The sequence below is a fragment of the Oryctolagus cuniculus genome, chromosome 20 (genome assembly GCF_051225735.1).
Source record: "Oryctolagus cuniculus isolate XC-2025 breed Fujian yellow rabbit chromosome 20, ASM5122573v1, whole genome shotgun sequence".
Taxonomy (NCBI): domain Eukaryota; kingdom Metazoa; phylum Chordata; class Mammalia; order Lagomorpha; family Leporidae; genus Oryctolagus; species Oryctolagus cuniculus.
Window position 1 is genome coordinate 41,469,128 of NC_142886.1, and position 25,188 is coordinate 41,494,315.

Genomic DNA, 25,188 nt, shown 5'->3' on the forward strand with positions numbered 1-25,188 from the left:
CCTCTTGGCTTTGGAGATCTGCTTAAACTCGTCCCGCTGGAAGGTGACCTCAAATCTCAGTGGGGCTGAGACCTTGTCAATGACTGGGTCTTATGCCTGGCAGGACAAGGTGTGGAAGGAGAAACGTCTCTGATCCGGAATTGTATGGTCCACCCCCGGCTCCTCCTTCACGTCCAGCTGAACCCCCCAACACCGTTAGCACCACAACCCCATGCATCGCTCCCCCAGGTCCCAGGGAGCTTGCCCATGACCTCGCTGATCACCGAATGTCTTGGTCATGTTCTAACTATGTGGGAGCAGGTACTCAGAGAACACAGACACACGCTGCCCGCAGGCTTATAAAGCAGTATCATCAGGGCCAGTGCTATGATGTAATAGGTAAAGCCGCATCCCATATGGGTGCTGGTTCAAGTCCTGGCTGCTCCACTTCCAATCCAGCTCCAGGCTAATGCTCCTGGGAAAGCAGCAGAAGATGGTTCAAGTGCTTGGGCCCCTGCACCCACATGGGAGACCTGGAGGAAGCTCCTGGCTCCTGGCTTCCTATCTGCCCAGCTCCGGCCATTGCGGCCATTTGGGGAGTGAACAAGCAGATGGAAGATTTTCTCTCTCTCTCTGCCTCTCTGTAAATCTGTCTTTCAAATAAATAAATAAATCTCTTATTTAAAAAAAGGCAGTATCACCTCCCCACATTGTCACGTTTCCTTCTCTTTTTGTTCTGCCATCAGGTGTTGACGTTGCCTCAAGGAACTCGAGTGGCTGCCCCTTTAATTCCCATGAGGCAAGAAAGCACACCTGCTGCTCGGGCTCCTCCCTGCCTCCACCATGGGCCATGGCCCTCACAGTCCCATTCTGGAAAGAGCAGGGCAGGGGCTCAGACCCCACAGAATGGGCTCCAGTCAGAAAGAGCCAAAAAACACAGAAAACCCATTCCACATTTTAAAACAAGGAAAATCCTCCATACGCATATAAGTGTTGACATGGGCAATTTCCTAGGTGTTCAAGATAAGAAAATGGACTAGCAAACCCACTGAGAGAGAGACACCTGGGTGCAATGGTAATTCTGTAGTATTTTATCTTGACTGCATATTTAAAATTCAAATATACCATTCTAGGAATCGCTTAGTAAAACTAGGAAATAAAAAGAACTTGGGGTTTTCTTTGGTCCGCTCTCCAGACCTCCGTATGTGACAGCTAAGCGGCACTCATTCTGGTCCTCATCCATTTCCAGAACGTACTCCACGGGTGGATGTCACGCAGTTGAAACATAAACGCTGTGAAAATTAAGCCCCCCAGCACCACGGCGGCAGCGACGGCGATGAGCGTGTGTCCTGGGAATGGCAGGGGTGCGTCATCCACGTAGATCTGTAACAGAGGTGAAGTCCTTGAGCTTTCTGAACCGAGGAGTGCAGAGCACTGTGAAGTCGATCACTAGGGAATCCTGCCCAGAGCTACACACACTCAGCATCCCGCAGAGCCGAGACGCACTGTCAGGTAGCCGCGTGCACACGACAGGTAGGGAACACGAGTTCCACTTTTTGTCCTACGCCTTTCTCCTCTCTCTCATGGATAGAGCGCTTCCAAGGCAGAAGAACACTCTGTGTTCAGTTACACAGACATGGGCTAAGGGCTGTGGGAATACAGAGGAGGGAACTCCGCCCACCTGCCCTGGGCGCTTGGGGAATGGGCTTCCTGAGCTGGATCTTGCAGGATAGACTGACTCACAGAAGAGAGGTCGGAGAAGGGGCATTGCAGGCAGAGGGCTGGATGCACTCTTTCAGGCTGCCCTTGCCCTAGAAAGTTCTCTTTGTAAATAAGCATCAGTGTGACAGGTGTTCATGTTTCAAAGGTTTCTTCTTTCTGGATTGATCGTTATTGGAAGCAAGTTCTTAGAGGAATGTTGGGTTATTGACAGAGCGCAAACATGTTATTTTCCTTGGACATGAACCAAGGATAAGTGTCACTGTATGGTGAAAACAGCGAAGAGAGAGTGAAGTGTTCAAGCCCAGTGACTGTTTCCCCTTTGGGGTAGAAGCCAGACCGCCTCGCGCTACGGTGGGGTATGGTTTGTGTCCCCTAAATGCTCATGGGTTAGAGGCTTGCTGCAGTGGATAAAAGATCTTTTTCTCTCTCCCTTTCTCTCTGCCTTCCAAATAAAATGAAATAAATAAAGATAACATTTTAACCAATTTATTTCTTTGAAAAGAAGATGCATATACAGAGAGAGAGAGAGAGAGAGAGAGAGAGAGAGAGAGAGAGAGAGAGATTTCTCATCTGCTGGTTCCCAAAGCCAGGAGTCAGGAGCTCAGTCCAGGACTCCCATGTGGGTGGCTGCGACCCAACCGCTAGAGCCCTCACTTGCTGCCCCGCCTGGGACAGGGTGGCAGGAAGCTGCACTTGGGAGCAGAGCAGGGACTGTAGCTACAATATGGCATGCCATGTACTACAACATTGCACGTGCGCATCCCAAACGTCTGTGTCAAACACCAGCCCTCGTGATGCACCTTTAACCGGTGGCACCTAGTGGGAGGTTGTCAGGCCACTGGGGACCCTCAGAAGGGACTGGAGGAGCCCAGCCTCTCTGGGTTTTTGTTTGTAGATATGATCTCTTTCTCCCACTGCTTACCTGGGGCCCTTGCTAGAGCTGGCACTGTGCTGTTTGGATTTTCAGCCACCAACACTGTGAATGCAGCAAACTCTCTTTAAAATAAAATTAGCCAGGAGTCACTGTGCACTAACTTCTCATGCAGGACTTCTGTCCTCAAAGAATTGTGTTATAAAAATTAATAGTAAAAGTTGTTCTCAAAGAGTTACTCCATTTTAGTGTAGTAATTGGAGGATATTCTTATGTCTCATAAATTATAGTTATGTCTAAGCACTCACAAAAGATGTATCATTCTTGGGTTCTTCTTTAAAGTTATTTAAGTTTCTTAAAAAAATAGAATGCTTAAAAAAAGTGAAATTAACTTCAAGATGCAATGACTTTGAACAGTTCTTATCTTGACTGTTGAGGAACATTTTTTTTTCATATAATTTGTCGAAATCTTTACTTAGTATAAAGTTAATCTTATGTCTATAAAGTAATTCAAAATAGATACTAGTAAAAAAATAAGACTGGGGTGCCAGTGCCGTGGCTTAGTGGGTAAAGCTGTCGCCTGCGGTGCCGGCATTCCATAAGGGCACCGGTTTGAGTCCCAGCTGCTCCACTTCTGATTCAGCTCTCTGCTGTGGCCTGGGAAAGCAGTAGAAGATGGCCCAAGTCCTTGGGCCCCTGCACCCATGTAGGAGACCAGAAGAAGCTCCTGGCTCCTGGCTTCAGATGGGTGCAGCTCCAGCCATTGCGGCCAATTGGGGGGTGAACCAGTGGATGGAAAACCTCTCTCTCTCTCTCTCTCTCTCTCTCTCTCTGCCTCTCCATCTCTCTCTGTGTAACTCGAACTTTTAAATAAATAAATCTTTTTTTTTTTAAAAAAAAAAGAAATGTTGAGGACAAGAAAAAGGGCAGGCTGCTTTCGGGGGCCTCACTCAGGCTAAAGGAACCCCATCCTCCCAGGGACCCGGGGAGATGTCTGTTTTCTTAGGAACAGCCCCTGCATGCCAGCTGTGCTTTCACAATTCCCTCCACAGCCCTTCTTTCCACTTGCCTTTTCCACACTGCTCCTGTGAGCTTTGATGCTTTACTCTGTATAAACAGGCTACCCTAAGGGCCACCTTCCCGTGCGGTCAATCCATGTTAACATCATAACATCACCCAATTAATCTGTGTATAAAATACCAGTCTGTCTACAAAACATCTTTTTTCCCTCTAAATGTTTAACAGCTTCTCCTTGCTAACAGGAACACAGTTCTCATTCCAACATTCAAAGCCTTCCACAATTTGACCATAACCTACCTGGTTTTCTTTATATATAACTGGCCAGGAGCTGCTCAAGAGACAGGCCCGATGCTTTCCCTCGTCTGTCTCCTTGCTACTACTGCTCTCTCCACCCAGGGCCTTCCTTGCCCATTTCCACCTAATGACATTTCAACCCCCTGCCAGACCATGTAAAACTCTCACCTGCTCAACTAAGCTGTCGGTCCTATTTCTGAGAGTGGGAACCTCAAGCACTTCTGCATTCCGATTTGTTTACCTGCATTGCCACAGCTCAAGTCCAGGAGAACATTGTTTCTTCACGTTTCCCTTCTAACCTTCTTAGACTATCCAAATGTTACAAGCCATGTCCAAAAGAAACATTCACCCACAGGATGGTAAGACAGTCTCTCCTAGACACCATGTCTATTCACTCCTAAAATACCTCAATTCATATTTCTTAAACACAAAGAATTCACTTAAGTAACCGCAGTGCAATGATCAAAGTAAAGAACTGAATACTGAGGAGATGGGCCGTTAGCTGTTGATGAAGATGTGGTTGAGACCCCCTGGGTCCCTACTCCACTCTGGGTCCCAGCTCAGTGACAATGGCCTAAGTGATTGAGATAGGGCTCCCGGATCCTGGCTTTGGCCTGGCCCAGACCTAGCTATGCAGGCATTTGGGGAGTGAAGCCGCAGATGGACCCTTGCTCTCTCTGGTCTTCTGGGAAGAGATCTGGGATTCCATGAAAATTTTATTCTCCTGTCCTAGTATGCTGTTCCCTATGACCGGGGTTGCCCTTGGAGCAAAGAGAAAAGCAATGGGGGCTTCCCTCAGACTCTTCACCTGACATGTGTTGCTTTGTTGGGTCTTCTCTCGTGGTCTCAGGGTTTGCATTGCTGCCAGGGCCACCATCACTGCAGTGCAAACCCACTGTCAGGGTCAGCCCTGGCGTAGGGGCAGGACAGGAAGGGATGGGAGATGTTAGTGTGGTGTCAGTATCTGCTGAGTCATGACCCATTTGTGTTGAGTCCCCACTCCTTCTCATGCCCTAGGGGCATCAGATATCACTACATGAATAAGCAAAACGGAGTGGTTACTTTCAGGGAGTGATTTGGGGAGACTGATTGTGTTTCCCAACCCTTGAAACATCTTGAAAGTGTTTGGAATATTTAGGAAGGTCCCATTACAATTCAAATAGCCAGAGGAAGGGTAACTCTGGAACTGAAATGTCACAGACCCATGTCCCACGGAAACATGGGGGTGAGAGGAAGAGCATCAAGCATCAGAAAATGGAGCTAAATGTGCAAATTTGGAGAGCAAACAAAACCAAATACAGCCACTTGCTGAAACTCTCCCAGCACCAATCAGCGCTGGCACCTGTCATACACCATGGGTTTACCGTCACTGACAATGTCACCACCTTTTCCAGGATCCGTCTCCAAGTTCCACCCATCACATACATTCTGCCCATTTATCTATTTAATGTTGCTTGGATTAACACTGGTCATGTTATTGCCCCAGCCACCACCGCTTAGGAAACGTCACGCATTCACTATACCTGAAATTCTTCAACCAAGTCACAGAAGGTGACCCCTGGGACAACGGATACTCTGAAGTGAAAAAGCTCAGAGCCCTGTGGGGAAAACACATGTGGTCATTAGCAGGACCAGCGCACACCTTCCCTTCAGGAGAGATCTACACCAGGACTCTTTCCCCCATAGATGTTGTATAGAAAAGATTGTCATCTCCCTCCTAAGGCTCTTGGTCATTACGTTTTTAGAAGAAAGAAACAAAAACATAAAATCTTACTTGGCCTTCATGGGTGTTTTTGGCTAATCATCAGATACCCCTGAATTTTAGTATTGGTTTTCAGAGTCACCTACAATGTATAAACTTTCTATGTTCCCATGGGAAGCTGGAACTAGGAGATGTGTGCCTGTGTATACCCAGCTAAAGGATATTGAATTCGCTTCCTCCCCCTAGCTCTTGGAAATCTCCTTTCTGCTCTACTTTGATAAACAGTCTTGCCCATCAGCTTACAAAATAGCAACGTAATGTTAAATTTAGCTTTCATATACCTTAAAAATAACACCACCAAAGGAAATAAAGAAAAGTCCATTACCCATAACCTTGAAATATTTTATTCCCACCACTCATGGATACATGTACTTTAAAACTAAAAGCAATCTTAGTTTAGAGATAGACATTAATATCTGAACTCAACAGAGTGAAAACAAGAAAGCTGTCAACTTACCTTTATACTTAAGTTGAGACCTAAAGGGTTATATACTGAAGCATGCAGAAGTGGTTCTAAGTAGTTTTTCAGCTTTTTAATCTTTACTGGCACGGAGTGTTCTAAAAATACAAGAAATATATTTTAAGCTCATTTATGTCAATTTTCCATTTTGCATAACATTTGCTACATACTTGAAAGTACAAGGAGGGATTCCATCATGCAACGTGATGGCCTTAGCCCACGTGGCCAGTTCTGCCTGGCTTTGTAATTGTGCATTTAGGGGCCACGTCTGGGTCCTGCATCTCACGTCACTCAAGGGCGTCCTTCAGGGCAAGACTCTGACCACCTTCCTTTAGCCTGGCCTTTTCCTTTGCTCCCTGGCATGGCCAGTCCTGACCTGCACGGTCATTTTGTTCTAAGCAGCGAGGTCATCTCATGGCCTTGTTGGTGGTGGGCAAATGACTTTCAGTAGGGTGGCAGGAATGTTTCACAGCTGGATCACTTAAATCCATTCCAAAAGAAGTGGGCACATGTCAATCAATGCCTTGCTTGTCGCTCTTTCTAAAACCTGGGGGGTCGTGTAGGGGTTAGAAATTGCAATGCTGTTGTGGCACACGGGATCTAAAGGAAAATAAGATGAGTGTTGTGGCATCTTGCCAATTTCCGTGGTATGAGTACTCCCACGTGGCTAGTGTCAAGCGTCCAGTGATTGAGCAGCCAGCTTGTAAAATGATCACTATGAGTTCTCCAGATCTGGTCAGAGCAGCCTCCAGCACACCACAGCAAATGGAGATGTCAGTAAAAGCAAACTATTTGGTAGTTTCCCTTCACTGAGTTTTTCATTTCAAAAATGGATACATGTCAGGTGGAGTAAGACTCACTGAACACCGAATGTCTGGATATTCAGTAACACATTAATGATTGATCTAAATTTCTAGCCAGCTCTTTTTAAAATTTATTTTATTATTTATTTGAGAAACAGAGAGCTCCCATCTACTGGTTCATTCTCCAAAGCCCACAATGACAAAGGCTGGGCCCCAGAAGCCAGAATTCAGTCCGGGCGCAGAAGCTCAACTACTTGAGCCATTACCTGCTGCCTCCCCGTGTGCATTAACAGGAAGCTGGAATTCAGAGCGGAGCCAGGACTCGAACTCAGGCACTGTGATATGCAGGCATCCTAAGGGGTATCTTAACCAGAAGGGTGAAAGTCTACTAATTCTTCCTGTTTATCTATTAGGTTGTTTTTTTTTTTTTTTTGGACAGGCAGAGTTAGACAGTGAGAGAGATCAGCGCACTGCGCTGATCCGAAGCCAGGAGCCAGGGGCTTCCTCCTGGTCTCTCATGTGGGTGCAGGGCCCAAGCACTTGGGCCATCCTCCACTGCCTTCCCTGGCCACAGCAGAGAGCTGGACTGGAAGAAGAGCAATCGGGATAGAACCGGCGCCACAACTGGGACTAGAACCCAGAGTACTGGCGCCGCAGGCAGAGGATTAGCCAAGTGAGCCACGGCACCAGCCCTGTTTATCTATTAGTCTATGTATCTATCAGCTATCGCCCACAAATACTCATGTATGAACAAAGAAAACGTGAAACAAAAAGTTGTATATTTGAGATAAAACTGAATAGAGATATATTTCCTCTTTAAATTATTTAAAAATTTTTATGCATCTCTTCAATTATTTTATCACAAAGTCTTTAATAAGCTTTACTCATAGTTAGAAGACAGATTCTGTAATTATCTGGCAACACCTTTCGTAATCTCCTCTGTAACACAGAATATATGAGACACTAGACCAGAGTGTAGCACCAATTCAATCATTGCTGCCGCTAATTTACAAAATGCCTTTCAATTCATCTTGTAGTTCATTTTTTAAAAAAGATTTATCTTATTTATTTGAAAGGCATGGTTACAGAGACAGAGGGAGAAAAATCTTCTATCTGCTGGTTCATTCACCAAATGGACACAATGGCAGGTGATGAAGCAGGCCTACGCCAGGAGCCAGGAATTCCATCTGGGTCTCCCGCATAGGAGACAGGGGCCCAAGTGCTTGGGCCACCTTCTGCTGCTTTCCCAGGCACATTAGCAGAGAGCTGGATCAGAAGCGGGGCAGCTGAGACTCAAACTGGTGCTCATATTGGATGGTGGCGTTGCAGGCGGTGGCTTAACCTGCTATGCCACAATGCCAGCCCCTGTAGTTCAAATTTTTAAAAAATGCTTTTATGCCATAGAATTCAGGCCACTGGAAGCGAGTAGGAAATAAATGGGAGACAGCAGAAGCAAGCAGCACCGTGCCAACTGATTTGAATCCTTTTCTAAAGAGCTCCTGGCTACCTCTTGGTATAAACAGATTTTGCAAAGCAGTAACAAGAACATTACTTATAAGGCAAAATACTTATAGAAGAAAGCAAATCCTACTTAGCTGCCAGTTTTTCCTCAAATTCACTTCAGTCACAGTAACCAGATATGGAGATTTCACTGGGATAAGTACAGACTCATTGAAAATTTTCAAAGAAACTGGATATTGTGTGACTGGAAACTTAAAACGAGGAACCTAAAATACAAATTCCGAGAATGAATATGAGTTTGCAAAATTTAATACTAATTCCATTTCCTGGTTGAGAATGAACAGATAAATTCCTGGTAGTTTGGCTATTCTAAATGTGCTTTTTGATGGCTTCTGCCTCTTCAGGCATGAAAAAGTTTATCTTGCGGCAGAATCTATGTGAACTCTTCAAAAGCGGTAGACAAACATGGTAATGAAACCCATAACTTTCTACTGGGATTCTTTTCTGGCTAACTCCTGTGCTACAAGGTCTTGCCCAAGCTGGGTCTTGCCTACACCCTCACACCTGTCTCTCTGCCAGTTCTCAGTCTTTCAAGCATTGGAAACTCAGGCTCTGTAGTCAGAATTCAAACCTGGCTCTCACACGTATTAACATTATGATGTCTGTCAAACTGCCTGGTTTCTTTGTGACTTGCACTAAATGAGATGAATCACGGAGAAAGCTGGAAGCAGTGTTTTTGATAGAGAGTAAGTGCTCAAGAAATGCTATTTTAATTCAGCAAGGGGGTATATAAGCACAACCTTCACAACTTACTGAATGCTGACTCTAGCCCGATGTTGTTGCAAGTGATTTTATCTTTTGATATGTACATAAAATCAATAACACTGTAGAAAGCTGATATACAGCATATACAGTCTCTACATCATATATAGTTACACCTATATAGAGTCCACATAATATACAGTCTTTCTCTATAGCATATAGTCATTTATATATATAACCCACATAATATATGCAGTCTCCCTGCGTAGAACATATATAGTCATATATATATATATATACACACACACATATATATAGTCTCCATATATGTTCTTTTTTAAATTTTTTTATTTTTATTTTTTGACAGGCAGAGTGGACAGTGAGAGAGAGACAGAGAGAAAGATCTTCCTTTGCCGTTGGTTCACCCTCCAATGGCTGCCGCGGCTGGCACACCACGCTGATCCGAAGCCAGGAACCAGGTGCTTCTCCTGGTCTCCCATGGGGTGCAGGGCCCAAGCACCTGGGCCATCCTCCACTGCACTCCCTGGCCACAGCAGAGAGCTGGCCTGGAAGAGGGGCAACCGGGACAGAATCCGGCGCCCCGACCGGGACTAGAACCCAGTGTGCCGGCGCTGCAAGGCGGAGGATTAGCCTAGTGAGCCGCGGCGCCGGCTCCATATATGTTCTTATAAAGCCTTTGAAATAGATCTCCTTGGAAATCATACCAACTGCACATTTAACTCTACTAATACAAACACCATTAACTTGATACACATTTGATACTAATAGAATAAAATATTATTTGATACAGAGCTCATTCTCTTAGCCAACATATTAAACTTTTTTCTGGACTGAGCTCCTGACAAGGGCTTCAACCTCTATACTCGAGGACCTATTATGTAGGAGATATTCCAGTTTGTTGAACTGGAACAGTGTTTCACAGATGCCACATTTCTTTCACACGGGGAAGCGTGTGAGGGTGTATGTGTCTCTACAACGATCCCATGCCTTAGGGCAGTGTAGGTGTTATATCGCTGATGAGCTTAGTTAGCTTGTCTAGGTACATTCAGATCCTGATCTCTCTGTGTCATATTTAGATCCATGTCATAAAGAGACAATAATTCTACATTTTAGTTTTCATGTTCAAAGCTTTGCTGAAATGAAAGTACACTGTGTGCAGGTAACCGAGTGTTGTCTTACTTTCTCTCTGCAGTCGGAGAAAGCGACAGCATACGACAACTTCTGGGCGTCTGTGCAGTTACACTCCTCCCGGGTGGACACATTTGCACACTGTTTGTATTTACCAGCTTCCTGCAAAGAGAAGCCACATGGGTTGACTGAGCAAACTGAGTACACATTCAAGAAATATTTGTTCCTTGAATAAGTAAAATTCCTGAGAAGTTAAAAGGGGGAAATAAAAACCATTAAGAACAAAGTAGGAGTGTAAGAACAGTTTCTCAATTTTATTTATCTCCTTGCACAGCAGGCTGACCCCACGGACAACTCAGCTGCCTGCCAGTGGACCTCAGTGCATTGCCTGGGACCTGGGAAGCCTGGGTGGTTTTGCAAGTGGCACATCAGGGCCGCCAAACTCCCTGCCCTGAGCCCCTCCCTCTGCAGGCATCACAAAAAGATCTCTTGCAGTTACATTTCTCTGTGCATCTCATCCTGTTTGCTTTCTGTCTCAGAGATTCCTCAAATTTTCTGTTTTCTTTATCTATCTATCTATCTATCTATCTATCTATCTATCTATCTATCCACCTACCTACCTACCTACCTACCTCCTACACTGATACATCCTATTTGAAAAATCTATTTACCAATGTTTCATGGAGTTTTTCTAGGAGAGCATGTAGATGTTTGTTATTTTGATACAACCTTTTTTCCCCCCAATTATTTGTTTTCATTCTATTTAAAAGGCAGAGAAAGAGAGAGACAGACAGAGAGCTTCCATGTACTGATTTACTCCTCAAATGCCCACAACATCAAGGCTGGACCAGGCTGAAGCCAGTAACCAGGAACTCACTCCTGGTCTCCCACGTGGGTGGCAGGAACTTGAAGACTGGAATCATCATCTGCTGTCCCAGCACTAGCAGGAAGCTGGATTGTGTCTGTGCACGTGTGTATGAACAGACATGAAAGCCTATTTGTATACGTACCTGGGCAGGAAGGGGCATTTTTCTGGAGAGAGGAGTCCGCAGGCACCCATGAGGCTTGCAAGAAGCATCCTCATCATGTGCTTTTCCTCTGAACATAGTAGTTCCTCCCTGTTTTCCTCTCCAGAGATGCCAGGGGCTGCTGGGGTTTGAACCTTAGCAGGAGTTTAAATGGACCGACTTGGAGCAGGCTGTCTCTTTCCTTTTGGACGCCCCTCCTTTCGCAGGGCTGGAAGCCTGAGCTGGAGGAGCTGGGGCTCCTTTCATTTGAGATAAGCTGCATTCATCCCACTATCCCCTTGAAAATCCAGCGGGAGCCAGGGAGAGTCAGGGAGAGTCCATTTAGATTTCATGGCCCCGAGAGCAGCAGTTAAAGGACAGGAGGCTGGACAGCCAGAGACAGAGGAGTAGCAGTGGTAGTGATACTGATACCCGCATAGAGCAGGCGTTGTGCTGCGGGGCAGGCTGCTGCTTGGGATGCCCACATTCCATATTGGAGTGTAGACTCCTGCCTCCTCTGCTTCTGCCCCCCTTCTTGATCATGTGCCTGGGAAGACAGTGGATGATGGTCCAAGTACTTGGATCCCCGATGCCATGTGGGAGAACCAGGTGGAGCTCCAGGTTTCTGGCTCCAACCTGGTCCAGCCCAGCTGTTGCAGGCATTTATGGAGTGAACCCATGGATGGAAGATCAGTATCTCTCTCTCCCTCTCTCTTTCTGCTCCTCTTCCTCCCTCCCCCTGTCATATCCTCCTTCCTTCTATCACTCTACCTTTCAAATAAATGAATACATCTTTGAAAAAAAATACTGTATCTTCTTATTTAATGGATAGCTAAGTCCATTGTTAATCTTCTGAATGACTTATTGGATACAGAGAAATACTGCACTAATTTATTTGTAGAAAAACGACTTACCTTTGACTTGTGAAATAGATTTCTTGGTATGGGTTGGCTAGGATCTGCATGATAAAAATTATCTGTAAGTGGAATAGCAATTCCCATATTAGATGGGGGCCTGTAGTTTACCTGCAAGTAATGAAACAAAGAAAAGCTACAGTTCACTGTTATTTCTCACGACTTTAAAAATCTTGATTTTTCAGAAAAACATTCAATGTAAATATTTCATTTTTAGCTCCAGGCATTAAATTCATATTCCCTCAACACTCCTACTCATTTTCTGAAATTCAACAACTGAACCAATGATAATATAACTTGGAACTTGTTAATAAGTGAAAAATATTTTTAGTACCTAATACAGCTGCCATAAAGTCAATGCAATGATGTTAAATAGTTTATTAAAGGGCCTTAGTGGGACCAGCATTGTGGTGCAGTAGCTTAAGCTGTGACTTATGATGCCAGAATCCCTTATCAGGGTAAGGTTTGAGCTCTGGTGACTCTGCTTCTGATCCGGCTTTCTGCTAATGCACCCGGGAAGGTGGTAGATGCTGGCCTGAGTTCTCCAATCCTTGCCACCCATGTGGGAGACCCAGATGGAGTTCCTGGCTCATGGCTTTGGCCCAGCCCAGACCTATCTGTTGCAGCCATCTGGAGAGTCAGTCAGCAGGTAGAGATCTCCCTCTCCCTCTCCCTCTCCCTCCTACTCCCCTCCCCCTTTCCATCTACCTCTCTCTGATTCTGTCACTCTGCCTTTCAAATTAATTAATAAAATTTTTTTAAAAGAGCCTTAATGACATATTGGTAAATAATTTTTCAAATTTGGCTATTTGCTTTTTGTCGCAAAGAAAATCACAACGGCCTGGCATCATGATGCAGTGAGTTAAGCTGTTGCCTGCGATGCCAGCTCCCATGTGAACACAACTTCGAGTCTCTGTTGCTCCACTGCTGATTCACACACCTGCTAATGTGTCTGGGAAAGCAGAAGGAGATGGCCCAAGTGTTTGGGCCCCTGAACCCATGTGAGAGACCCAGGCGGAGATCCTGGTCCAGCCCCAGCCATTGTGACCATCTGGGAAGTGAACCAGTGGATACAAGACTCTCTCTCCCTCTCTCTCCCCCTCTCCCTCTCCCTCTCCCCCACCACCCTGCCGTAGCTGCCTTTCAAGTAAGTACATCTTAAAAAAGAGAAAATTACCCTAAATTAGGTAATTTACAAAGAGTAAAAATATGCATTTAAAAAAGAGTGGTAGATTTGGACAAGGGGAAAATTAAAATGGGACCAGTGAGATTTACTTAAACAGCTGTAGATATCACCAGCATCCAAGACTGCAGCACGGCAACACTGCATAAAAGATCTTGATAATGATGGGACTGAGTGACCAAGAAAAATCACTCTTGCAGAAAGTTTTACATTATAGAAGTGAATTATGGGGACAGTGCTGTGGCGTAGTAGGCTAAGCCTCTGCCTGTGGTGCCAGCATCCCATATTGGCACCAGTTCAAGTCCCAGCTACTCCACTTCCAATCCCACTCCCTGCGATGGTCTGGAAAAACAGTAGAAGATGGTCCAAGTCCTTGGGCCCCTGCATCCATGTGGGAGACCTGGAAGAAGCTCCTGGCTCCTGGCTTCAGATCGGCACAGCTCCAGCCATTGTGACCATTTAGGGAGTGAACCAGTGGATGGAAGACCTCTCTCTCTCTGTCTCTTCCTCTCTCTGTATGTAACTCCACCTCTCAAATAAATAAATGATTTTTTTTTTTTTAAAAAGAAGTGATCACCACATCCTCAAAATGATGTGAGGGCTGGGAAGCAGCTATGAGGTGATCCGAGTATCTCGGGAAAGAGATGTCAGAGCCGGATGGCTGCCCAGCCCCACAGAGGCACAGCACCGCTGGGACTCTCAAACCGATAGACTTTTTACCGGCAGAGTTTTGATCATGTTGAAACCCTGGCTGTCTCTGTGGACTCCTTGGATCCAGTCTTCCACTGGGATGGATTCGCTCGGAATGTGGCGCATGGCTCGGAGGTAACTGCAGCTGCTCTTCAGCGTGGGCACGATCGTTGTAACAAAGCATTCTGTCGCTGCTTCCCAGACGACCAGTGCCAGCGACGTCGAACCCTGGAGACATCCAAACAGTAACGGTGATTTAAAGTGACTGTGGTGTCAACCCAGAATTCCTATGTCATAGTTCTCACCCTAGGATCTCAGAATAGACAATTTTTTTCTTTTCAACTTTTATTTAATAAATATAAATTTCCAAAGTACAACTTTTGAATTACAGCAGTTTTTCACGCCCATAACCTCCCTCCCACCCGCAACCATCCCATCTTTCACTCCCTCTCCCATCCCATTCTTCATCATGATTCATCTTCAATTATCTTTATATACAGAAGATCAACTTAGTATATACTAAGTAAAGATTTCAACAGACTGCACCCACAAAGACACACAAAGTAGAGAGTACTGTTTGAGTAGTAGTTTTACCATTCATTCTCATAGTACCACACATTAAGGGCAGAGGTCCTACATGGGGAGGAGGTGCACAGTGACTGCTGTTGTTGATTTAACAATTTACAAAGACAATTAAGGTAAAATAAGGTTATTTGTGTGGCCCTTAATCCAATATAATTGGTGTCCTTGTAAGAAGAAGAGATTAAGGGGGCTGGTGCTGTGGTGTTGCAGGTTAAGCTACTGCCTGCCACGCCAGCATCCCATATGGGCCCCGGTTGGAGTCTTGGCTGCTCCACTTCCAATCCAGCTCCCTGTAATGTGCCTGGGAAAGCAACAGAAGATGTCCCAAGTACTTGGACCCATGGCACCCATGTGGGAGCCCATATTGTTGCAGTTATTTGGGGAGTAAAAGAGTGGAAGGAAGATATTTTTCTATCTTTCCTTCTCTCTTTGTAACTCTGCCCTCAAATAAACAAATCTTTAAAAAAAAATAAAGAGGGGATTAGGACACACACAAGAAACAGAAAGGTGAGCAGATGCAGACACAGTGAGAATACAGCCGTCGCCAAGCCGAGAAGAGGAGCCTCAGAAGAAGCCCACTCCTGGAACTGTGGCCTCTAGGACTGTGAGGGAACAGATTTCTGTTGTTGAGGCTGCCGACCGTGTGCTGTTTTGTTGCGGCAGCCCTCACAAACCAATTCAGAAAACAACTCAAGGATGCAGAAAAGAAATGGCAAAAGAGAAATAGTAAAATTAGAGTAAGTCTGCCTGTAGAGATCTGTTTGAGAATAGAGCATAAAAGACAACGTGTTCTTCTCCAGGAAGAAATATATTCCAAATATTTGGCAAATGTTTGGCAGTGGGCCAGCATCCAGGAGGATTTATTAAATTAAACTCTATAATTACATCCAACTCAGAACCATGGGGATTCCTTCATTTTCTTTTCTTTTTTTTTTTTTTAAAGATTTATTTATTTGAAAGTTAGAGTTACACAGTGTCTTGGCTTTTCATGCCTGAAATGTCTTGTGGGCTTTTTCAGCCAGACCAGAATGCCTTAATGGCTGATTCTGAGGTCAGAGTACTACTTAAAGCGGTTGTCATTCTATGAGTCTGCTGTGTGGACTGCTTCCCATGTTAGAACATTCATTCCTTTTTAATTCTATTTATTATTATTACCAGACACTTAGTCCTATCATATGATTACTTTAACACCTAAGATGGTATTTTTACCACCCAGGGATTTGTGGAACCTATGCTTTTTAACCTCTCTTCTGTACCTTCACATTGCCTTTATAAAACAAAAAAACTAACATGTTAAAAAGTACTTAGTGATCCTTGATAAGTAGAATTAAATGTAAATGTTTCTTCTTTTTCTTAGATTATATGCTAAATAATAGTAATTAATAGATTATTTATAATTAAAGAAATTATAATTTTTTAAGTAAAGAAAGTCTTGGGACTGGTGCTTGGCACAGCAGTTAAGCTGCCACTTGGTATGCATGCATCCCATATCACAGCCTGGGTTTGAGTCCCACCTCTGCTCTCCAATTTCCTGTTAATGCACACCATGGGAGGCAGCACATCTGATAGCTCAAGGCAGTAGGTCCCTGCCACCCAGGAAGGGGACTTAGATTTTTGGCCTGGCCCAATTCTGGCTGTTTTAGGCATTTGGGGAGTGAAAAAGCCAATGGGAAATCTCTCTCTCTACATCTCTGTTTATCTCTCTACCTTTCAAAGAAATAAATTAGTTAAAATTTTAAAAAACTGTCCCCCTTTCCTTAGTTACGCTGGCTCAGCTGGTTAAAAAAATGAAAGAAAAAGAAAATCTTACCTGACGTAAAGCTCTGCTGACTACAGAAATTTCCATAATGTAACTGTCAGCATCATCAAAAATGCCTTTGGCTTTAACTTCTAGCAAAGTTGGGTCCCCAACCAATACTTCCACCAGCGGTGTTTCCAGTGTGCGCAGCCCTATGGGAACAAGGTCAACAGTTAATACTACGCAATGAGAATTATAGCCTCAACATAGTGATGATCAACTAATCTGCATTTTAGAACATCTAAGGAATGTATTAAGAAGGCTGAATAATGGCTGCAAATATTGTTAGCAATTTATATAGAATCATAGAGTTTATGTATTCTTCCTTCTTTTTTTTTTTTTTTTGTAAGATTTATTTATTTATTTGAAAGTCAGAGTTACACACAGAGAGAAGGAGAGGTACAAAGAGAGACAGAGAGGTCCTCCATCCACTGGTTCACTCCCCAGGTGTCTGCAACGGCCAGAGCTACAGTATTAACTTTAATGGTAAAACCTGATCCCAAAGATTTACTTTGTTCTATTGTGTGATATTATGCATCATAAGTTGTAGTTATATCTAAGTGTCAAGCTCCATTGCCTATATTCTTAGGTATTTCTTTAAAGCTTATTAAGTGACTCAAATGTTGGGGCCGGTGCGTGGTGCAGTGGGTTAACGCCCTGGCCTGAAGCGCCGGCATCCCATGTAGGCGCCGGTTCAAGACCCGGCTGCTCCACTTCCAATCCAGCTTCCTGCTATGGCCTGGGACAGCAGTAGAAGATGGCCCGAGTCCTTGGGCCCCTGTATCCACAAGGGAGACCCAGAAGAAGCTTCTGGCTCCTGACTTCAGATCAGCGCTGCTCCAGCCGTTGCGGCCATCTTGGGAATTAACCTTTGGATGGAAGACCTCTCTCTCTCTCTGCCTATCTGTAAAAGTGCCTTTCAAATAAATAAATCTTTAAAAAAAAAAAGTGACTCAAATGTAAAATCTTGGACACATGTCTCTCTGTAAAATTCCTATCTTGTATGTTTTAAATAGGGTCGGATGTTTTAAGGCAGCCGAGGAGATTTCTGGGAATGGTAAAATTCTGTGGATTTTGGATTCCAAGGTTTGGATTCCAAGCTTTTGCATATAGCTTTAGAGACGCCCTGAGGCAGAGTCTGTACTGAAAAGGGTAGCTGCAAAAGTTGTTCCAGAGAACTAACGAGCTTCTAACTAAAGCTCCGGTATTGGGAACTGCTGATGACAGGAGTCTATGGAATCTGGACTCCAAGATTCGGATTCCAAGCTTTTGTATATAGCTTTAAAGAGGCCCTGATGCTGACTCTGTATTGAAAAGGGTAGCTGCAGGAGTTGTTATGGACTCCAGGATCTGGATTCTAAGCCTTGTGTTTGCTTAAAAGCCTCTGAAACAGACACTGTGCTGGACAGGGGAGCTGCAAAGGTGTTCCAAGGAATCAAGGAGTTTTTAACAAAAAACTCCAACATTAGAAATTCCTGAGCAGGCCATTCATAAGAAGATCCTCTTCAGATCAGTTTCAGTTTAGATAAAAGGGACCTTGCCAGGTGCTACTGAGCACGGCTACCTCCGTAAAATCAGGATTAAACGTCTACCTCTTAAGTCTTCACAGGTGAATGCGAAAGACACGCCTGACTGTTCCTATAAGCCAATCAGAGACCTTAAGTACCTCTTCAAAGCAAAAAGGCTAAGTAAAGCTTTTGCCTTTGTCTCCTTAAGACAAACATGCTGGACCTGCCTTTCTTGATTATCTCTGGAAACTGTTGATGATAAAGCTAGCTAATAGGCTCTTCTATTATAATTCTCTATGCTCAAGCTAAATGGGTTTATAATCTACATAAGGGTAGCCTATCACTACCTACTATCTGGGAATCTGTAAGATAAGTTCTTTGCATCTTATGGGGCACCCCACTTATAACTGGTTTTGTTCCAGTTTTGCTTATGCTAATTAACAAACTTATATGTTTCAGAACTCGACTTCTGGGAGTGACTAACCATACAGGGAACACAGACGTTGGCAATTACTGAGACTGCTCCAGCTCACAAAATGAATTTGTTAGATAGGATTAGGCAGAGACTTCCAGACCCTGGACAGGCAGGGCCTGCACTACGCCCCTCATAAGCAGGGAGCAGTTACAGGAGAGATGATTCGACGTCCATCAACTCCCCTTAGGATTAAGGGGATGGAGTCTCTGAGGGGGGAATGAAGTAGACAGGCATACAGGTTAAAACTGATTAGGCTTGGCCGGCGCCGCAGCTCACTTGGCTAATCCTCCGCCTGCAGCACCGGCACCCCAGATTCTAGTCCAGGTTGGGGCGCCAGATTTTGTCCTGATTGCTCGTCTTCCAGTCCAGCTCTCTGCTGTGGCCTGGGAGGGCAGTGGAGGATGGCTCAAGTGCTTGGGCCCTGCACCCCTTGGGAGACCAGGAGGAAGCACCTGGCTCCTGGCTTAGGATTGGTGCAGCACGCCAGCCGTAGCTACCATTTGAGGGGTGAACCAACAGAAGGAAGACCTTTCTCTCTGTCTCTCTCTCTCACTAACTCTGCCTGTCAAAAAAAAAAAAAAAAAAATTGATTAGGCTTGTGAGCTGGAAGACCATGCCTTCACCACGCCCCTGTGTGACCCCATGTTCCTACCTGGCCACACCTGAGCACTCACTGGCCAATCAGGTTAATTAACCACTCCCCTTTGAGAGTGGATTAAAAGCCTGGAACAGGGTGTGTCCACCCCTTCTTTCCCTCCTTTCCTTTTGTCCTGGCTTCTTGCCAGGAGGGGGCTGGCTGTAGCCCTGCGCCTCCAGGACACGTCATCTCCAGGGCACGTGGCCTTCGGGCCACCGGCCCTAGGCTCCCTGGCCTACCTGTCCTAGGCTCCCTGGCCTACCTGCTCTAGGCTTCCGGGCCTGGATGCTCCTCCACGTGGCTGGTTCCTGGTACTTGGTAGGAACCCAGATTTACCCCTCTCTCTTAGATAAAACTCTCACTCTTCTATGCATCTTTCTCACTAAATAAAAGCTTAAAATGTACCATGCTGCCTCGTTTATTTATGCCGGTATTTAGAATTCTTCCATAAATATTAGGCAAGAACCCACTCGGGCTTATTAATATTGGGGATTTATTAATAAGCATATGGTGATATATGGCACCCCAGACCTGACCTCTGGGGAACTTTAAGGGGCCACATTCCAATATATTTTTAAGGGGTCAAATTCCAATACCACAAACACTTAGGCCCCTGCCACCTGGGAGACCTAGATGGAGTTCTTGGATTCCTGCTGGCCCAGCACTGCCATTGCAGCCATTTGGGGAGTGAAACAGTGAATGGAAGATCTTTCTGTGTCTGTCTCTCTGCCACTCTGCCTTTCAAATACATAAATAAAAAAAGAATATAAAAAAGTAAATAGAAATTTCAAATCATAACATTGAAACTCAAAGTTGTTTGAAGGAAAATGGACAATGGGTCATCCTTGTCTTCTTTTATTGAGAAAGACTTTCTGAAGGTTTCAATCAGAAGGAAGTTTTTCAGGATATTTAGTCCACAATATTGGTGGCAACAGATGTCCTCAGGTTATCTAACAAAGGCTATAATTTCATTCATATAAGTTTTGCTTTTTTTTTTTTGACAGGCAGAGTGGACAGTGAGAGAGAGAGACAGAGAGAAAGGTCTTCCTTTGCCATTGGCTCACCCTCCAATGGCCGCCGCGGCCGGCGCACCATGCTGATCCGAAGCCAGGAGCCAGGTACTTATCCTGGTCTCCCATGGGGTGCAGGGCCCAAGCACTTGGGCCATCCTCCACTGCACTCCCTGGCCATAGCAGAGAGCTGGCCTGGAAGAGGGGCAACTGGGACAGAATCCGGCACCCGACCGGGACTAGAACCTGGTGTGCCGGTGCCACAGGCGGAGGATTAGCCTAATGAGGCGCGGCGCCGGCCTAGTTGTGCTTTCTTCTGTATTTCAAGTAAGCCTTTAAATATAGTGTTTTGGGGCTGGCGCTGTGGCATAAAAGGCTAAGCCACTGTCTGTGGGTTTGCGTCCCAGCTGTTCCACTTCTGATCCAGCTCTCTGCTTATGGCCCGGGAAAGCAATAGAAGATGGCCCAAGTCCTTGGCCCCTGCACCCATGTGGGAGACCTGGAGGAAGCTCCTGGTTCCTGGCTTCGGATTGACACACTTGAGATGTTGCATTCATCTGGGGAGTGAACCAGCAGATGGAAGACCTCTCTCTCTCTCTTTCTGCCTCTGCCACTCTGTAATGCTGCCTTTCTAATAAACAAATAAATCTTTCATAAAAAAACAATGAAAGCATCTTTTACATTCCTTGACTGTATGTTGAGCCTTGATGTACATCCCATCATGATGAACCACAAGGCACTAATGTGCCCATTTTTTACAAATAAACTTTCCAGACCTAACCCAACCAATCTGGAAGAAACAAGTACTTCTTATGGATTGCCTTCTGATCTTAAAACTTTCCTAGTTTTGTGTAATCCTGCCATTCTTATATGGAGCCAATGTAGGTTCAATATAAACAATTTATGCTTTTCAAATATTTTGTTATAAAAATGTTCTTGGTTCTTAGGACTGGTGGACACCCTTCCAAGTGCATTAGTAAGAAGCTGGATTTGGAAGCGGAGTAGCCAGGACTTGAACTGGCACTCCAATATGGGGATACAGGTGTCCCAAGTGGTGGCATCACCCACTACACTACAATGTCTACCCCTTTTGCATCAAAATAAACTCAATTTCTTGATTCTCTTAAGTACTATCATAGTTCATATTCAAGAAAAGAACTAATATCCTTTGATATTTCTCAATAAAAACAAGCTTACCTTTTGTATTAGGTATGATCTTAACCTCTAAATTCTGGGAGTTCCCCAGGTCAACGTATTTCACGATGTTGAGGGATGTTGAATCATCAGATTGCTGAAGCCAGTAATTACACGGCTTTGAGTATATATTCCACGTCCGTCCATTCCTTTGCCCGAAGTTGTACAAGAACCAGGAGTCCTTTAGAAAGGTCACATTGTTGGGGACCCTGTTAGGCATGGTAGCGATAGCTAAAGCATTCTTCCCATCTAAAATGCTGGTGATTAGGAAGCTGCTGTGACCAGGAATCACCACCGTCTTCTCTATGTCTGTATCTTGAAATAAGGCTTTAGCATCTGGAGGTAACAGAGAAAAGATTTGGTATAAAATAACCGATGTCTGCCAAACATACTGGTAGACAGCTAATAAATGCACTATTTGAGTTTAAAACTATAAATGCTAACCAGAGAACATATTTGCCAGATGTCAGGTTATAATTCAAATAATTTTTTTTTCTTTCTTTCTTTCTTTCTTTCTTTCTTTTTTTTTTTTTTGGACAGGCAGAGTGGACAGTGAGAGAGAGAGATAGAGAAAGGTCTTCCTTTTTGTCGCTCCCCGTCTTCGTGGAGGAACGACACAGGACCCTGCGCTGTTCCTTTGCCTGCTCGGCCCTCCCCGGGTTTGCTGCTGGTTCTTCCCGGGTTGGCTACTGTCCCTTCCACCTCTGTGGAAGGGCGGTTCCCCCTGGCCACTTTCCCCACTTCCGCAGGGGAGCGGCACACCGCCGGCCGGCTCTCTCGGGGGCTGCACAGGTGTTCCCTTAGATGTTCCCCTTAGATGTTCCTCGTGCATGTTGTCTCTCTCCTCCTTTATAGTTCTCCTCCGCCAATCCCAACTCGGCTGCCCACACGCCCAGTACGCTGCTCTCCTCCAATCAGGAGCAGGATCAGCTCCTGGAGGTCATCACTCAAGTTGGCAAGAGGCAGCTGCGTAGAAGCTGTTTTCTCCTCTCCCAGCGCCATATTGTGGGAGCGCAGATGCATAGAATAAGTCTTAATTCCAGTAACAGTCTAGTCCGAGTTGCTCCCCACACCTTTTGCCGTTGGTTCACCCTCCAATGGCCGCCGCGGCCAGCGCGCTGTGGCCGGCGCACTGCACTGATCCGAAGGCAGGAGCCAGGTGCTTATCCTGGTCTCCCACGGGGTGCAGGGCCCAAGAACTTGGGCCATCCTCCACTGCACTCCCGGGCCACAGCAGAGAGCTGGCCTGGAAGAGGAGCAACCGGGACAGAATTTGGTGCCCCGACCAGGACTAGAACCCGGTGTGCCGGTGCCGCAAGGCAGAGGATTAGCCTATTGAGCCACGGCGCCGGCCTCAAATAATTTTTTAAAATTTATTTATTTATTTGAGAAGAAGGGGGTTAAGGATAGACATCTTCTATCTACTAATTCATTGCCCAAAGTCTCACAAAGCTGGGACAGGGCCAGATAGAAGCTGGGCATTTAGAACTCAGTATGGATCTCTCACATGGATGCCTGGAACTCAAGTATTAGGGCTGTCTCTGATGCCTCTCAGGATACGCAGTAGCAGGAAGCTGGAATTGGAAGTAGAGTTGCAAACACCAACCCAGGACTCTTATATGGGTTTTGGGTGTCTCAAGCAGAATCTTAACTGCTGTACCAAATACCTATCCCCAATTTAAATAATTTTATAGAAAGTGCATCATTATTATATTACATAAAAACCTATACTTGAGGGGCCGGTGCCGTGGCTCACTTGGTTAATCCTTCACCTGCAGCGCTGGCATCCCATATGGGTGCCGGGTTCTAGTCCCGGTTGCCCCTCTTCCAGGCCAGCTCTCTGCTGTGGCTCGGGAGTGCAGTGGAGGATGGCCCAGGTGCTTGGGCCCTGCACCCCATGGGAGACCAGGAGGAAGCTCCTGGTTCCTGGCTTCGGATGGGTGCAGCGCCAGCTGTCGCAGCCATTTGGGGAGTGAACCAACGGAAGGAAGACCTTTCTCTCTGTCTCTCTCTCTCACTGTCTATAACTCTACCTGTCAAATAAAGCAAGCAAACAAACAAACAAAAAAAACCCTATACTTTCTACTTTCAGTAGAAACAAACAAATACATACAGCTACATTTTTTAAAAAGCAGATGTCTTTGCTATGGAATTGCTGAGAGCCTTCATAGTTGGGAGTGTTTGTTAGGAGTCTACAAGAGAAGTCTTGTCATGACTGCTTCTCCAGTGCCTAAACACGTGTTGGACAGAAGGTGTTTGCTGCAAATCTTTGCTGCGTGGGTGAAGAATTTGTTGTTTAAGGACAGCATGGAGGTCCAGAAGGGGCCCCAACGCAGGGTTCTGTGGAGCGCCATCATCTAGGGGATAGGAAAGGAGAGAGACCTTCCAGGCAAAGAAGAAAGCACTGCAGAAAATCCACCCAAGGAGACACCAAGGGGCCGGCGCCGCGGCTCACTAGGCTAATCCTCCGCCTTGCGGCGCCGGCACACGGGGTTCTAGTCCCGGTCAGGGCGCCGGATTCTGTCCCGGTTGCCCCTCTTCCAGGCCAGCTCTCTGCTGTGGCCTGGGAGTGCAGTGGAGGATGGCCCAGGTGCTTGGGCCCTGCACCCCATGGGAGACCAGGAGAAGCACCTGGCTCCTGGCTTCGGATCAGCACGGTGCACCGGCCGCGGCGGCCATTGGAGGTGAACCAACAGCGAAAAGGAACACCTTTCTCTGTCTCTCTCTCTCTCTCTCTCACTATCCACTCTGCCTGAAAAAAAAAAAAAAAAGGACACCAAGGAAGGCCATTTCAAGGAGGGGGAGGTCATCACGGGCTCACGTTTCTGACAGGTCATGAAACACGTGGGCAGCAGCTCTCTGCTCAGAGGACAACAGAAACAGGGGCTGGGGTTGTGCTGCAGCAGGTCAAGCCAGATCAGAGCGCCGGTTTGAGTCCTGGCTATACTCCTTCTGATCCTGATTCCTGATAATGTGCACGGGAAGCAGCAAGCAGCAGACGATGGCCCAAGTGCCTCGGCCCTGCCACCTATGTGGGAGCCCAGGAGGGAGCTGCAGGCTCTGGGCTGTGGCCTGGACCAGCCCTGGCTGTTGCGGCTATTTGGGAAGTGAACCAGTGGATGGAAGATCTCTGTCGCTCTGTTCCTCCCATCTCTCTGTTTCTCTGCCTTTCAGATCAGTCAATCCATCCATCCATACATCCATTTTGGAAAAAAACTGAAAAAATAGAAAGCCAAAGAGAGCCCCACACTTCCCTTTATTGAATCTACATGCTCTCTCCTATTTCAAAAATCTTTTCCAAAACCCTCCTTCCCTGCCCCACAATTTTTCTCTTCTCCTTTAGAGTGAAACTCCCTGAAGGAGTTACTTTTGTCCATTTTCTTTCAGTCTTCTCTCATGATTTTTGGGAACCACTTCAATCAGACTTCCTCTGCTACTCCGGCTCACAGCTCTTGTCAAGGTTACCGATGACTTTCACCCCTCATCCTGCCTGACCTCTTGGTGGCGAGAGCCTGGGACGCTGCTCCACCCTCAAACACCTTCCTTGCTTGGATCCCTAGGCGTGCTCTCTCTCCGTTCTTCCCTCACCAGACCATCTCGTCTGTACTGATTCTTTCCCATCTCCCAAACACTGAATGCTGCAATGCCCCAGATCAGACCTCAAAACTCTTCCTTCCCATAGTCTCTCCTTTTCAGTTGCTTTCATTCGATCTCATGGCATTAACCATCACACAACACACATGCTGCCAATTCTTAGTTCACCAGTCCAGACCTTCTCCCTGAACTTCAGACTTACATGTCTTTTTTAAAAAAATTAATTCATTTGAGAGATGAGAGTGAAAGGATGAGGAGGGGTCAGAGAATGAACCTGCTCACATTGATTCATCTTCCAATGTCTGCAATAGCC

The 25,188-nt window shown here is 45.7% G+C and overlaps 1 protein-coding gene across 1 annotated transcript in view; it reads right to left on the minus strand.

Annotated features, from left to right (window-relative positions):
- Nucleotides 1-1,060: 1,060 nt before the first annotated feature.
- CATSPERB (catsper channel auxiliary subunit beta) overlaps nt 1,061-25,188 on the minus strand; it is a 106,824-nt gene continuing 82,696 nt past the window's right edge. Inside the window, exons 18-26 of the mRNA XM_051826122.3 lie at nt 21,285-21,617; nt 16,470-16,609; nt 14,108-14,305; nt 12,205-12,315; nt 10,335-10,445; nt 8,503-8,638; nt 6,106-6,206; nt 5,410-5,484; nt 1,061-1,362 (exon numbers count right to left, since the gene is read on the minus strand). Of these exons, the coding sequence (XP_051682082.2) occupies nt 1,192-1,362; nt 5,410-5,484; nt 6,106-6,206; nt 8,503-8,638; nt 10,335-10,445; nt 12,205-12,315; nt 14,108-14,305; nt 16,470-16,609; nt 21,285-21,617 (1,376 nt within the window). The 3' untranslated portion in view covers nt 1,061-1,191. The remainder of the gene's footprint in view (nt 1,363-5,409; nt 5,485-6,105; nt 6,207-8,502; nt 8,639-10,334; nt 10,446-12,204; nt 12,316-14,107; nt 14,306-16,469; nt 16,610-21,284; nt 21,618-25,188) is intronic.